Source organism: Ptychodera flava, chromosome 9 (assembly GCF_041260155.1).
Source record: "Ptychodera flava strain L36383 chromosome 9, AS_Pfla_20210202, whole genome shotgun sequence".
NCBI classification, from domain to species: domain Eukaryota; kingdom Metazoa; phylum Hemichordata; class Enteropneusta; family Ptychoderidae; genus Ptychodera; species Ptychodera flava.
The window spans coordinates 28,274,159-28,288,233 of NC_091936.1; the positions used below are offsets into that span (position 1 = coordinate 28,274,159).

At 36.2% G+C, this 14,075-nt stretch overlaps 1 protein-coding gene across 1 annotated transcript; it reads right to left on the reverse strand.

The window, feature by feature from the left end:
* Positions 1–465: 465 nt before the first annotated feature.
* LOC139140569 (2-Hydroxyacid oxidase 2-like) lies at positions 466–8,819 on the reverse strand. The gene is made up of 7 exons (XM_070709914.1): positions 8,671–8,819; positions 6,933–7,084; positions 6,349–6,641; positions 5,555–5,773; positions 3,250–3,408; positions 1,879–1,948; positions 466–1,421 (listed from the first exon to the last, which is right to left on the reverse strand). The coding sequence occupies exons 1-7, from the start codon at positions 8,811–8,813 to the stop codon at positions 1,354–1,356; spliced, it is 1,104 nt and encodes a 367-aa protein (XP_070566015.1). The 5' UTR covers positions 8,814–8,819; the 3' UTR covers positions 466–1,353.
* Positions 8,820–14,075: the final 5,256 nt, after the last annotated feature.

Genomic DNA, 14,075 nt, shown 5'->3' on the forward strand with positions numbered 1-14,075 from the left:
CTCATTAATTATGCGCATATCTTATTTTGAGCGAGCCAATAGAGCTAGAGGTCTGATTTTTGGTATATAGGAATAACTTAGCAATACAATTATTTTGACAAAATGTCACGTGACCTCAATGACCTTTAACCTCAAATATATATATTTGTCCACAACTCAGTAACCACAAGTGCTACACCCTTCATATTTGGTATGATGAGACACCTTATGACACCACATATTGTACCTCATTAATTATGCGCATATCTAATTCTGAGCAAGCCAATAGAGCTGGATGTCCGATTTTTGGTATATAGGGATAACTATAGGGTAGAAATCTAAATATGCCCATCTAAATATTAGACATCTACCATCGAGAACAAAAGAAATTTGCTGTAATTTGAATATTTAAGGAGTTAAAGCAATTTCCACTATAAATAAAGAACCCCTGCCTCAAACTCCACAAAAGTTGCTAGACATATTTGGCGTTGTCATGCCATTGCTTCGTTTAATAACCAGTTAATCAAATGCCTAATTGACAGGAGGAAATTCAAGACCATATTTGAATAGTAGTATATATTGTCCTCAAAATTACTCTATCACGGCCCAAGTACTCATTGCCTTCAGCAATACTGCCTTGTTTTAATTGAAGTTATATGAAAAAGACTGAAATTTCTACTTGTCCGAACGTTCTTTGAATTGACAATGTCATCACTCTCTTTTCGAATTATTTCGATATAACCCAGCTTTGTATTTTGAAATATTTTGAAATATGAAGTGTTTGTATGTGGTATAAGATAGGCACCATACTGGTTCCTTTTTATTTGACGCAGAAACTTGCTTGTCATGAAGTGCATTAACAAGACATATATACAGTAGACATATATTATTTTGTTACACAATTACGTAATCAATACGGCTAGTTTTCAATCGGGTTCGAACTCACAACATACGGCATCCAGTTGCCTAACTTTTCTGTTTAGCAGGTGTATTACTCTCATTAAAATCAATAGATTACACAGTGGTCGATAGGTAAAATGACTACTTTCAGCTGGCTGAATTAGAACCGACTGGAAATTTAAATTCAAAAGTTTAAATGTAACTTGTAAGTGATGCATCCATTGTGCTGTGATGAAAAAGTTCATTTGAGTTTGCATTACAATCATGAGACAAACAGATTAACATTAGGCAATTATTGGTAATGAAAATATATCTGTTGGCGCTGAAGACACAGTCGATCCTTTGCCGTGGCTGATACACCGATAATTCGCAGTATGACGCAGTACGAAATACAGGTCAAGTACGCACATCGGTTGGCACAGCTATTCGTCTGAGATGAATGCAAGTCCCGAATCAGCGATAGTCAAATCACGATCATAGTTTCGACCATCGGTCCCTCTTACTCAGAAAATCCCTGGATATATCACTTATTCGGCTACATCCTGAAATAGGGAATAACGAGGAAATCCACTGCTTCGTGAAATTTGTTTTATGAAGGACAATTCGGATGCCCTGTGTTTATCGATTCTTTGCAGTTAAATTGAATTTGTATACGTCACAATACCTGACGACTCAATGGCATATCCTTATGGTTGGCCCTCTTTTTGGTTAGGGTAACACGAATGACAAGTTTAAGTATTTTATTTGCTTGTAAGTCTCCATTCTTTGTCTCATTGCCGACCCTGCAGTCTCTGTTTAACTGATATTATTTCAATACGTCAAAGACATGCGTGTATACATACACCACACATGCACACTCCCTCTCTCCCCTCCTCTCTCCCCTCCTCTCTCTCTCTCTCTCTCTCTCTCTCTCTCTCTCTCTCACGCACAAACACACACACGAACAAACACAAACACAAACACATGCTCTCCGAGGCTCTCTCTGTAAGGAGCACAAACCTGTCAAAGCCATGGCTCTGCTTAACTCATCTCGTAGGATTTGAAGAACAGCTTTCACACCTTCTTTTCCCTAGTAACATTATAAAAATAAATCTGCAATTACTCGTTTTTTTCGCTGGGTTCTTGAAAATCACAAACTGTACAATATGATGGTTATGTGATGCGTTACAAATACTGGGAGTAGCATACGTATATGATTGCTACAAATCTTTTACAAAAAATATGTCGATTGATGTAGCTCTTTTTTATAGTCTATCTAAATATAAAGAGAAATAAGGAGATATTTTTAAAAAGCCGAAAAAAAGTTCAATTGAATTTAGTCAAATTTGAAAGTCTTAAACCTGTTGCCTCTTAATATTGAACATCAGAGAATCAAGTTATGGATGCAGTTACCAAGGAGACGAGGGTTGGCCCAATATATTAAATATCTACTAGTAGACAACCTAACCATTCTACAACTCTGCACTACTTTAGCCTTGTCTTGGAAGCCTACTATGTAATGTTAATGTAATCTGAGTTACCCTCTCGGGGAAAACTTTTTACATGAGATGAAAACTCTCAACAACTTCCTAGTTTGAGTTTCTGCGCAGTACATTTATAAAGGGAAACGATCACTGATCCAAATCTGACACCGATCAAGGTAACTTGACCAGCTCCTCTATGTCATGAGGTTCTTAAATAAAATAATGAAAATACCCTAAAAGCTACAAGATCTTAGATAAACAAAAAGTGAACTTGAACTATGTAAAGGAATGGCTCTACTCTGGAATAAAAAGAACGCGATGAAAATGTGTTCTACAGACTCATATACTCATATACAGTACGTCCAAGAGGTCACGTGATGACGGTTCAAACCTAACCACATGTGTGCAAACGCTTATGAAAATACACGCAATTATATGTGCGTTTGCGCATGTGGGAATGTTTGTACCGTGATCCAATCGAATTCCAGTAGGTTTGACATATGCGGTGTCTTGTGACAAAAGGGACCTAAACGCCCCTAACACCACCACCAATAACACGCATGTTTTTCTTAACGGACCGAAGGACTGTGTTTTTCGCGGGACTATGACTGCGACCGACATTAATGATTAAGGAGAGATCGGTGAATTTGATTGAATTAGTCGACTTCAAACATACTGTGCTTGAATTTGGATTATATATAAGATAAGAAGGAAGTATTGACATGTTTGAATAACCTTATTTCATGATGCAATTTTTAGCCTACCATTCAGGGGATATATCGAGCATAATGCTAGCGTTCAAATATTATGGCAGTGTCAACCCATTGATATTAAGACATTAATTTTAAGCTACTTTACTACGTATTTAAACCCCTACATGATTTAGTTTAGAATAGAAAAGACTTACATTACATGCCAGGCCATAGAGAACAGGTCTACCGATGAAAACTGCCCTTGCACCTAATGCCAATGCTTTCAAAACGTCAGTACCAGTTCGTACACCACTGTCTACGTATACTTCCAGTTTGTCTCCGACTGCATCAACGATGTCCGATAACACATCAATCTGCAAAATTTATCATCTTAGGCTGCGTTCACAAATAACGATTGGGGGGGGGGGCTTGAGGAATTTCGATTGAAATCTTATTTTTTTTCAGACCCCCCCCTAAGTACCCAAAATTTTGTTCAAATGCCCCCCTCTATATGGTCAAATTTTTTTAAGTCCCCCCTCCCAACTATCACGGGCCCGCATATTTGTAAAGGATGTGAGCGCAGAGAAAATAAACATGTGTCGTGTCGTTCCGCTCACAGGTGTACAACACAACCTGTTTTAGCACTTTCTATAGTCATATTCCCAAGGCAAGTTCTTTAAACGCATCAGTAAATTTTTTAGATTTATTGGTCTAAAAGCCAACATGAGTTAATCCAACTCTGGCTAGGTCAATTGCTCCTGTTGAAGAGCACACAAAATGACAATCATGAGAGAGTAGGCAAATTGTGAATTTTGGCTAATTGCCATATTGCACAGTGACCTACCAAAAATTGTTTCAACACTACAAGACATATTTGAAGTAGATGCTTCTCAAAATTGACAATACTGGAAGGTAAAATGTTTCATCAAATAAATGTTTTAATCTCTGAAATTTCGGGTGTAATAATTTTACATTTGTTTAAAAAATAAATAATTCCATTTGGTCACATATTTTTCCTTTTAGTCTTTACTATTCAAAATTTTACATCTGTATCATTTTATAATAAGAAAGTGAAAATTTAGAAAATCAAGCATGATGACCCCATCTTTTTTCTTTAATATTTGATTATTCTAATATGCTAGAATTCAAATATTTCTATGTGTTCTTCCATGTATTGCTCTCTGGCCTGATCTTGTGTACAAGTATGTTTCACTGTCATGAGCGTCATTTGACCCAAACTCTTCTTCAACTACCATGTACATCAGAGTCAGAGCTATCTCTATCACTGATCAGGTATGCAGTGACAGTGACAGTGCAGGAGGAGAGCATTAATGATAGTGACACTACCCGTAGGCAGTAGCTGTATTAACTTTGATAATTGTGGCAATATTTTTGTTCAGCTTATACAACTGCGTTCTTGTTCTACTCCCTACAGCCTGTTGAAATGTCTAGTATTCAGCTTGCTATCACAGTCTATATATGTGTACCATGCATTTGTATGACTGACAACTGACTGTCAGTCTGGACTCCAATTAAATTATCACCGAATACATATTTATATTTATATATACAGGCTTTGTCAACAAACTAAATATTGTGTGTTTGAGCATGCTGTAGGGAGATAGCAAGAAAGTATAGTTGTTCCATTGCATAGAAATATTGCAGAAATCATTAACAGTTGCAGCTTCTGCCAAGGTTACGAGGCTCAAGTTTGTTTTTTTAAGGCAAATCACACATTTAAATTTTTTCGAGATAAAAGTCATGAAATGTGACAAAATGGTTCTAAATTTTGTTAAATTGCCACTAACATTAAAACATTTTGATGACATAAAAAATGGTATTCATTTTTCATTGAATTATCTACAAAAACTCTGAATTGGAAAATGTAAAACACAAAAATAACCAAAAATTTCAAGTCCCCCCCTACAGGTAGAGCAAAATTTTCAAGTCCCCCCCTCTACTACCCCAAAACTTTTCGAATCCCCCCCTGAATTCCTCCAGCCCCCCTAATTGTTTTTTGTGAACGCAGCCTTAGGGAAGCGAGTAGCATAGAATCTCGTCGATTTGACTCAAAAAGCAATGCAAAGGGGCAACTTCGCTAGACAAGGGCGTTTCATAGGGCAGAGACCCCCTCGAAACGTTGGCATGACTAAGCAGTGTGGACCGGACGATGAAATAGGGGAAGGAGTCCGACTGTAATTCGGGGTTTCTACAGAGCCGGAAAACGACTTCCACGTTCTAGCTCGACCAGATAGAAAGGTGCCCGATATAATGGTGTATCTAACTTGGTTTGTATGGAATAGTTCAAAGGAAATAAAAAGACGATTCAGATTTGCAACCGCCATCAACGGAACTGCAGTTCGAAAGAATGCCTCATGTCTATTCAGAGTAGTAGAATGCATGATACAAACACGTAGAACGGGGTAACCATGAAAACACTCCCAATTGTGTCGTGATGACGTCCGAAACTCAATTTTCAATAGCTGTTTGGTTGTAAAATTCACGTAATATTGATTTTACCGACGCCGGTACACCATCTAATTGCCTGCCACCGTGGTTGGATACGACTATTCCTTGAACCTTGTGTTCCGCGGCCAGTAGAGCGTCCTCTACAGTCATGATACCCTTTAGGATGACCGGCAATCTTGTCACAGTCTTGACCCATGCTATGTCTTTCCAGGTCGAGGTAAGGCAAGGTGTTGCAAGTTCAGGTGGAACGTCTTCTCCGATCCCCAGGTCCTTTTGACAGAGGAAACAAAACTGATATGGGACAGAGTGTCTGGTCGTGACTCTCGAAGGTTTCAATATATTTTTAGCTTGGCAATATGTGCTTTGGTACTTTCCGTAATGTCTATATTTAACACTGAACAATCATTCAATAAATGTACACAGTGAAAAAGCCAAACCTGAAAATATTAGAAAGTGACATTCGTACAGTACTGTTACATGAATTTTACATGTTACATGTTACATAACACCTATACACATTATGGTGAGAACACCACTAGTTGTGATTGATCCTGCTGTTACAAACTGGGCATATATATATATATATATATATATATATATATATATATATATATATATATATATATATATATATATATATATATATATATATATATATACATACATACATACTATATATATATATATATATATATATATATATATATATATATATATATATATATTTTGTTTGACGAAGATCTATTGACGAAAACACTAAGAGCATTTTTATGAGTGATTCACTTTTGCATTTTTTCCTGCAGTTCTAAATTGATGCTGATAACTAATCTGAGCATTGTCGATACCTTTCCGATATACTTATCAAGATTTCCAAATTTCTGTAGAGTACGCATCATTGCCTGTCCGCCAAGTTTTGTAGGCCTTCTCTTCATACCCAGGACAGGAACGTCAACACTGATAACAATCGCTTTAAAGCCTGCCCTCTCAGCTCGTGCTATCATATCCTTTGTGACCTCACGATCACGCCAGGTGTAAACGTTCTGCCATTTGATTGACTTGGGTCGAACGGCGGCGATTTCCTCTAAAGATTTACTGGAGAAAGCACTCATTATCATGGCAGTGCTCATTTGTGCTGCAGCTGTAAAAAAACGCGACACCGAAAGAAAGCTGTCAATTTAAGTAGCCGCCTCAAACAGCTTGGAATATTTTGTGTTCGTGCTCAGCCAAACTGAAACTTTCTTATGGTATCGTGCACCAGACTTCGACCTATAGTGGAAATTGTAAAATTGCAAAGAAAAGTTGCGATGTCATCGAGATTCGTTTATAGGTGTAACTATTCAGTGAAGGGGCTCATAAGTGTTACAAATTATAAAATACCCGAGGTAACAAAAAAATCTGTCGACTGTCTGCTCTAGCTGGCACTCCTTACCTTTACATGTAGCAATCTCGCCGTCAGGATGTGCTGTTCCGTGGAGAATTGACGGTGATAGGCAAATTGGTGCATCTATTTTCTCCCCAAGGACAGTTGTTGACATGTCTCGTACGGAAACATCTCTCAGTACCCGTGGTTTGAGCCAGTATCTGTGAATCATATAGATTATACAACATACAAACAAAGGAACAAAAACAAACAAACAGACAAACAAACAAACAAACAATAAATAAATACACAATCAAATAAATTAACTCACAATTTATTTATGTATCTTTTAGAATCATAATTAATTCTCTTTGGATTTGGGCGGTGTTGTCATTAATAACTTTTAAATCCCTATTTTAGTAAATGAGAACGTGTCTGCCTTTGCAACTTCGCTATCCAATTTTCAGTTGTCCTTCATGCTAGAAAGTCCTTCAGATGTCGCAGGAGAAACATTGCTCAACTGTTTGTTGATACTCATGTCTCACGCGACTTTGAAACCCAGCATGCTCTAAAATATGATAGCAATGAAATGTCAAAATTTGACTGAGAGGCAACATGTGATGTTTGTCTTTGCAAAGTAGATGAACAGTGGCCTATTTGCTAGTTTTGCATTTTTGTTAGTGAATGTATATATCGATAGGAAATACAAAAGAAATTTTTGTGGTTATAACTAAAAGCCATGCAAACACGCATATATATATATATATATATATATATATATATATATATATATATATATATATATATATATATATATATATATATATATATATACCATCGAGAACAATAGAATTTTGCGTACACTAATAAAGCTGTACGGAACGTCAGTTCGGTAACATTTACCGTTTCAAGGCGCCCCATCCCTGCAGCTGTATCAGCGCGTTCACTGTTGAACGGTTTCAAGGGACTCATTGGGCGAGTGACTTCGCCTCGCGCTCTGCACAGGCTATCCAGAAGCGCTTCGACGTAGCGTTCTTCACTACACTCGTGCTATAAATCGGACGAAAAATTGTTGACACTGCACAGAATACGGTCAGTACCCGGCCCTTTGATGCCCCACTCAAGAATGTAAAATGTATAATGATCACTAGAATACCGAAATGGATGCACTCAGAATAACCCAATATTCAATGTATGCATGCAGATGCATGCATTTACGTATGTAAATATGTATATACATGTATGTGCATGTATGTCAGGCAAATTTATAGGTTACCATGAGGATATAGCCAGCGAGAGGTCGCAAGATTGAGATATTGGTGACGTGTCAAAATGAACGACCTTTGTCACACGATGTGTCAGTTTAAGTTTTTCTCAATGCTAACTTTCCTCGACATAAAAGCCTATTGAAATGGTTTATTTAGCAAAACAACATCAAGTTTCCACCATGTCAAAAGGAGTCTTTCAAATATTTTATACCCGATATGAGAAAACTGATCTGATAAAAGGAGCCTTTCCTCAAAATCCCCCGCCCTCCCACCCTGGCACCCCATTGTTTCCGAACGCAACGAAGGTGAAATGGTTTATTTTCTGGTTTTTCATACTGCAAGGGGGTGGGGGACTGGACCTATACAACATTTCAAGCTTTTACCTCAAATATCCTATTTTCTTGACCTCGATTTTGTCATTGACCCTTTAAAGTAACCCTTTTGTGCCCCCTGACCTTCGATTCCCAGTGCGACCACTCAACAGACTTTCATGCATGTACGTTTCAAAAGCAGCACTCATTAAAGTGCTAGACTCCTACCTTTGAAAAGCTCTCCTATTCTCGTTCACCGTGACTTCATCGTCAGCTCCAGCACTGATCAACACCCAGGCGCGAAGAGGCAATAGCTCCCTCGCCTGTGCTTCGTAATCGTCAAGACAAAGTAACTTCCCAGCTGTCGCCATTTTCTTTCATAGGGGAGCGAGCAAAACTAATGATGGGTGTGGGGGTCAGGGCTTTTAAGGACATTTTTTCTATATTCTGCAACCACCTCATCTTTAAAGATTGCAGGGCCCCTGTTGTTTCACAAGAAGTCATAAAGGCTGTTCGCTGATTATATTACCAGGATTTTGATGACTTATTCTCCTTAGGACAAGTATAAATGTATACTGTTAACAATAAATAAATAAATAAATAAATAAATAAATAAATAAATAAATAAATAAATAAATAAATAAGCAATCCCTTCATTTAGTCGGCCAAGCAATATGCCTTGATTTTAAAGTGGCGGTAAGTAATTTATTCAAGTCAATCCGGATTGTTCAGCGTCTCTGCTTCACCGTTATAAAATGCACCTTTATGAAATGCAGCGACGGCATGAACACAGCTTTATAAACAAAGTAGGCCATTTTTCATGAATTTTGTTTGATACGAGATACACTTATACTGTTTGACATCTTGAAAGACACTGAATGAATGGGTGACCATGCATATATTCGACCCCGGTTTTAGACAAGATACATGAAACCATCGCGAAAATGAATTAATGGTCATGACCATTAAAATTCATTTTCGCGATGGTTTCATTTAATTTGTCTAAAACCGGGGTCGAATATATGCATTGTCACCCATTTATTCAGTATCTTTAAACCTGTCAAACAATATAAGTAGTATCTCGTACCAAATAAAATTCATGAAAAATGCCGACTTTGTCCCCTTAACATATGATTGATTGCCAGCATATCAACAACTGTGACAACACGATAACGACATGTGGCAGGGGCATATTCTATGAGAATGCGTTTTGTGTATGTTTACATACATAGTACTATTGCTAAAGTATCGTGCAGGATAGGTATGTAGCTAGTCACCATGCATACCTCTTGCGCAAATGTGGGACAAGGTCAACGTTTTGACACCGTGGTTATGACAGTGTGACCCTGATAACCACAGCTAAAATGGATCAAAATTTCAAAGTGAATATCAATTTTTCTTTACTAACGTTGATGTCGAATTTTTTGAACTAATCAATTTTTTGATAACACTATTGCCATATGGTAGCCCATGATAACGTACATGTCATAAGAGGATATCGTACAGTTAAGGAGCTTTGAGTTAATGCGCTGGCGTGGGCCGGGGGAATCAGGGGTGTTCTACCATGTAAAACATGGCTCCCCCATTCCAAGTCTGAAAGCTATAATTGCATGTATGACCTACAAGAACCTCTTCATCCCATAGCCTTCAATGTTCACCCCATGTTTATACCCCTTTGTTTGTACCACTATCTTTTGCTGTTCCTTCGCAATTTGACCTTGTTCTTCATGTTTACGACTAAATAGGTCTTACTGTTACCCTATATGTACTGCTCTTTATAATTAAGGCTGCGTTCACTAATAATGGTGGAGGGGGGGGGGGCTGGAGGAATCGCTATTGAAATCTTACTTTTTCAGATCCCCCTCAATACCCTAAAACAAATTCGAATATCCCCATCAATATGATCAAAATTTATCAAGTCCCCAATGTTCGACACTACCTTGTTTTTGACATGCACATAAATATATTCTATAGAAATATTGTCGGCACTTTGTAGAGCCATATTCCTAAGACAAGTTCTTAAACTGATTAATTTTAAATGCATCAGTGGACCTTTTAGATTTACCAGTCTAAGCCAACTTGAGTTAATCAAAACCTGGTCGGGTCAATGGAACCCACTGAAGAGCACTCAAAATGACGATCATGAGAGAGTATATGCAAAACGTGAATTTATGGCTACACTTTGCCAAATAATAAAAAACTGAGCATGATGACCTATCAAAGAAAAATTTATAAAAAGTACAGGACATATATTTCCTAGATGCTACTTGTAAAACTTTTAGAAAAATTGACAATAATGGAAGGCTGAAACATTCCATCAAACAAAATTTTGATCGCTGAAATTTTGGATGTAAGAATGGCAAATTTAGTGAAATAAAAATTTTCATTTATTCACAAATGTTTTCATTTAAATTAGAATCTTTACTGTTCGAAAATTTTGTGTAATTGTACAATGAGAATGTGACAATTTGAACTTGAAATGAATGGTTTCGTATAAGCTTATTGACTTCAAGTGATTTTCGTGAAAAACAGTGACCTTCATCATACGTTTGGAGAAAATCAAGCATGGTGACGCAACCTTTTTTTCTCTAATTTTTTTTTATATTTGATTATTCCAACATACCAGAAATCAAAAATTCTTAACGCAAAAGTATAACAATATTTACATTTTTCTGATCATACAAACAATATCACAAACATAACATTTCGACACTCTTCAGTAATTTTGAATACATACCAGAAATCAAAAATTCCTAACGCAAAAGTATAACAATATTTACATTTTTCTGATCATACAAACAATATCACAAACATAAAATTTCGACACTTTTCAGTAATTTTGCTTTTTTGTATTAACTCTTATCTCTTGTTTTACATCTTCTTATGTTGAAATATACAGTATACAGCCTATCAACATAATGTACATATGTGTTATGTACTGCTCTTATTTTGCTGTCAGTTGCATTTCAAGTCCATTGAAGTGTCCATATACCATAGGATTATATATATATTCATCCTGTGTGAATAAGTTAAAGCATTGCTACATGATTTAAAAATGAACTACAAAAATTGATGTTGATACATAATACAATTTGAAAAAAATCAAGTTCGTTATACCTACTGATTACTAACGTCTTTGCTGCACTCTATGGAAAGTATTCATTGTAAACTCAAAGGTAGACATATCGGAATAGAATAAAACTGTACCATGATTACATTCAAGGAGATGCACTGTTTTTGTGTACCATAGTCAACAATATTTTGTGAACAGTGGTACACCTGTTGTCCATTTTGGCCTTTGTTTATCGGTAACTGTAAGTAGCCTGGTCTTCCATGTGTTGACCTTCGGCCTGATCTTGTGTACAAGTATGTTTCACTATCATGACCGTCGTATGACCCAAACTCTTCTTCAACGACATCACACCTAGAGCTATCTCTGTCACTGCTTGTATGCATTGACAATGACACTGCCCGTAGGCAGTAGCAGAGCAGCAGGTGTAATCACTTAGATAATTTTGACAATACTTTTGTTAAGTTTATACAACTGCGATCTTCAGCTTGCCAACACAGCCTGCGTATGTGTACTGTGCATTTGTATCATTGACGAATGACTTTCACTTTGGACTCTAATTCAATTATCGCTAATAGTATTTACATTTACAGGCTTTGATTGACAGACTGAATATTGTGTGTTTCAACATGCTGTAAGTAAACAGCAAGAAACTGTATTTGATACATTGCATAGAAATATTGAAAAAAAAATTATAAATAGTCGCAGACGTTGCGACTATTTACAATTTTTGCCTGCCCTCTTACAAGGCAGGCTTTCTTATTGTTTTTGTTATGAAAAATCAAGGCATTCATACGTTTTTTAATGTTTTCGAAATAAAGTCATGAAACGCGACACAATTGTTCTAGATTTTGTTTAATTATTTGCAACATTAGAACCATGGGATTTCATAAAAATATGTTCATTTTCATTGAAATATCTACCTAAGTATGGAATCTGAAAATGAAAAAAGATAGGAAACTAAAATATTTTCAGGTCCGCTGCTTACACGCAGAGCAAAAGTTTCAAGTCCCCCTCTACTACAGCAAGAATTTTCAAAGCCCCACTGAATTCCTCCAGTCCCTTCACCAGTATTTGTGAATGCAGCCTAGCCCATGTAGTGCACACACTCTGTATAAATATATGTATATGTATGCCCCTTGCACTTAAATGTGTTAAGGAAGTGACATTTTGGGGTGAAATTCCAGTCACATATCTTGCCCCTTGCACTTAAATGTGTTAAGGAGGTGACATTTTGGGGTGAAATTCTAGTCACATATCTGCTGTACATGTATGCACCTCTGACCACCCATATGTAGCTGAGTATATTCATATTAATAAGCAAGCATATATAAATACAGAGACTGAACAATTTCTTTTCAAAAGAAGTTTTTATTAGCTTTCTCCATAGACGGCCATACATAGTGAATTAACGATTTTGGCGAAAGTTTAATATATCGATCGTACATGTATGCACTTCTCACCACTTTAAAGTCAAGTATATTAATATCGATAATCAAACATATATAAATGGACAGATGTAGCTAGTTTTGAATTTGTATTGCATTTCCTCATTGATGCCAACGTATAGTGAACTGACATTTGTGGGTGAAATTCCGAAATCATATTGGTCGTAGATATATGTACTGCTTTCCACCCAAATCTAGTCATGTACATTCATATCAATTGTCAAACATATATTAATGCACTGGTTTAACTAGTTTTGCAAGGGAAGGATTGACATTTGGATGAAATTTCTAAATTTTTTTTGCGTTTTCAATCATCCCTCTCAAGAATTAAGTTGATATATATATATATATATATATATATATATATATATATATATATATATATATATATATATATATGAAATATAGTGGTGAATGAAAAGTGACCTCATTGTGATAGCTGTGTCATAAGAACACAAACACTGCTAATTGTGGCTACTCTGCTGACATACACGCGAACATGAAAGCAAGGATACTCGCGTCAAATTCGAAACTTGAACGAAATGTGCAACCCTTTAATACTGAATTGCAGAATAATTGGATAGTTACACAAGAGTACATACTTCAACGAACAAACTGTACATGAATATTTTTATGAACAACATATTAAAAGTGGTAACATTGCTCAATGTCGAGAAGCAGTATACGAGCATTAAAACTATAAATTGATAAAAATACTCCGTGTTGCATTCCCGTTGTGACAGCAATTTAAAAGATTGGATATCATGTGTACCTTTAAACCAGTATATATATATATTTATACATTTCATAGGGAAAAATATACAGATATACACATACAATGCATACTGTGTCATTTTCATTGAACACATTTATATATTAGAGCTACGAGATGTAATTTATGTACTTTGGGACAGCTATTACAATTGTATGTATATGATTATGCGAAAAGTTTTACATTCTATTGAAAACAAATTGAAAATTTGCATTAATTACAACAATGGTAAACATAAAGTGTGACCCTTGCGTAAGTTTGCAAATATAATCCTCCCCAAAGGGCAGGTTTGCAAACAATGATAACCGAAAGCACTATTGTGTTATCAACCTTTTAGAGATAT

What these genes read in the sequence shown, in the direction of transcription:
- LOC139140569 (XM_070709914.1), bottom strand. Translation starts at nt 8,813, where the DNA reads ATGGCGACAGCTGGGAAGTTACTTTGTCTTGACGATTACGAAGCACAG. An exon ending in CGAGATTGCTACATGTAAAG is followed by an intron (nt 6,642 to 6,932) that starts GTAAGGAGTGCC and finishes GTTTTTTTACAG; the next exon opens with CTGCAGCACAAATGAGCACT. An exon ending in TTGATAAGTATATCGGAAAG is followed by an intron (nt 5,774 to 6,348) that starts GTATCGACAATG and finishes CTCTGTCAAAAG; the next exon opens with GACCTGGGGATCGGAGAAGA.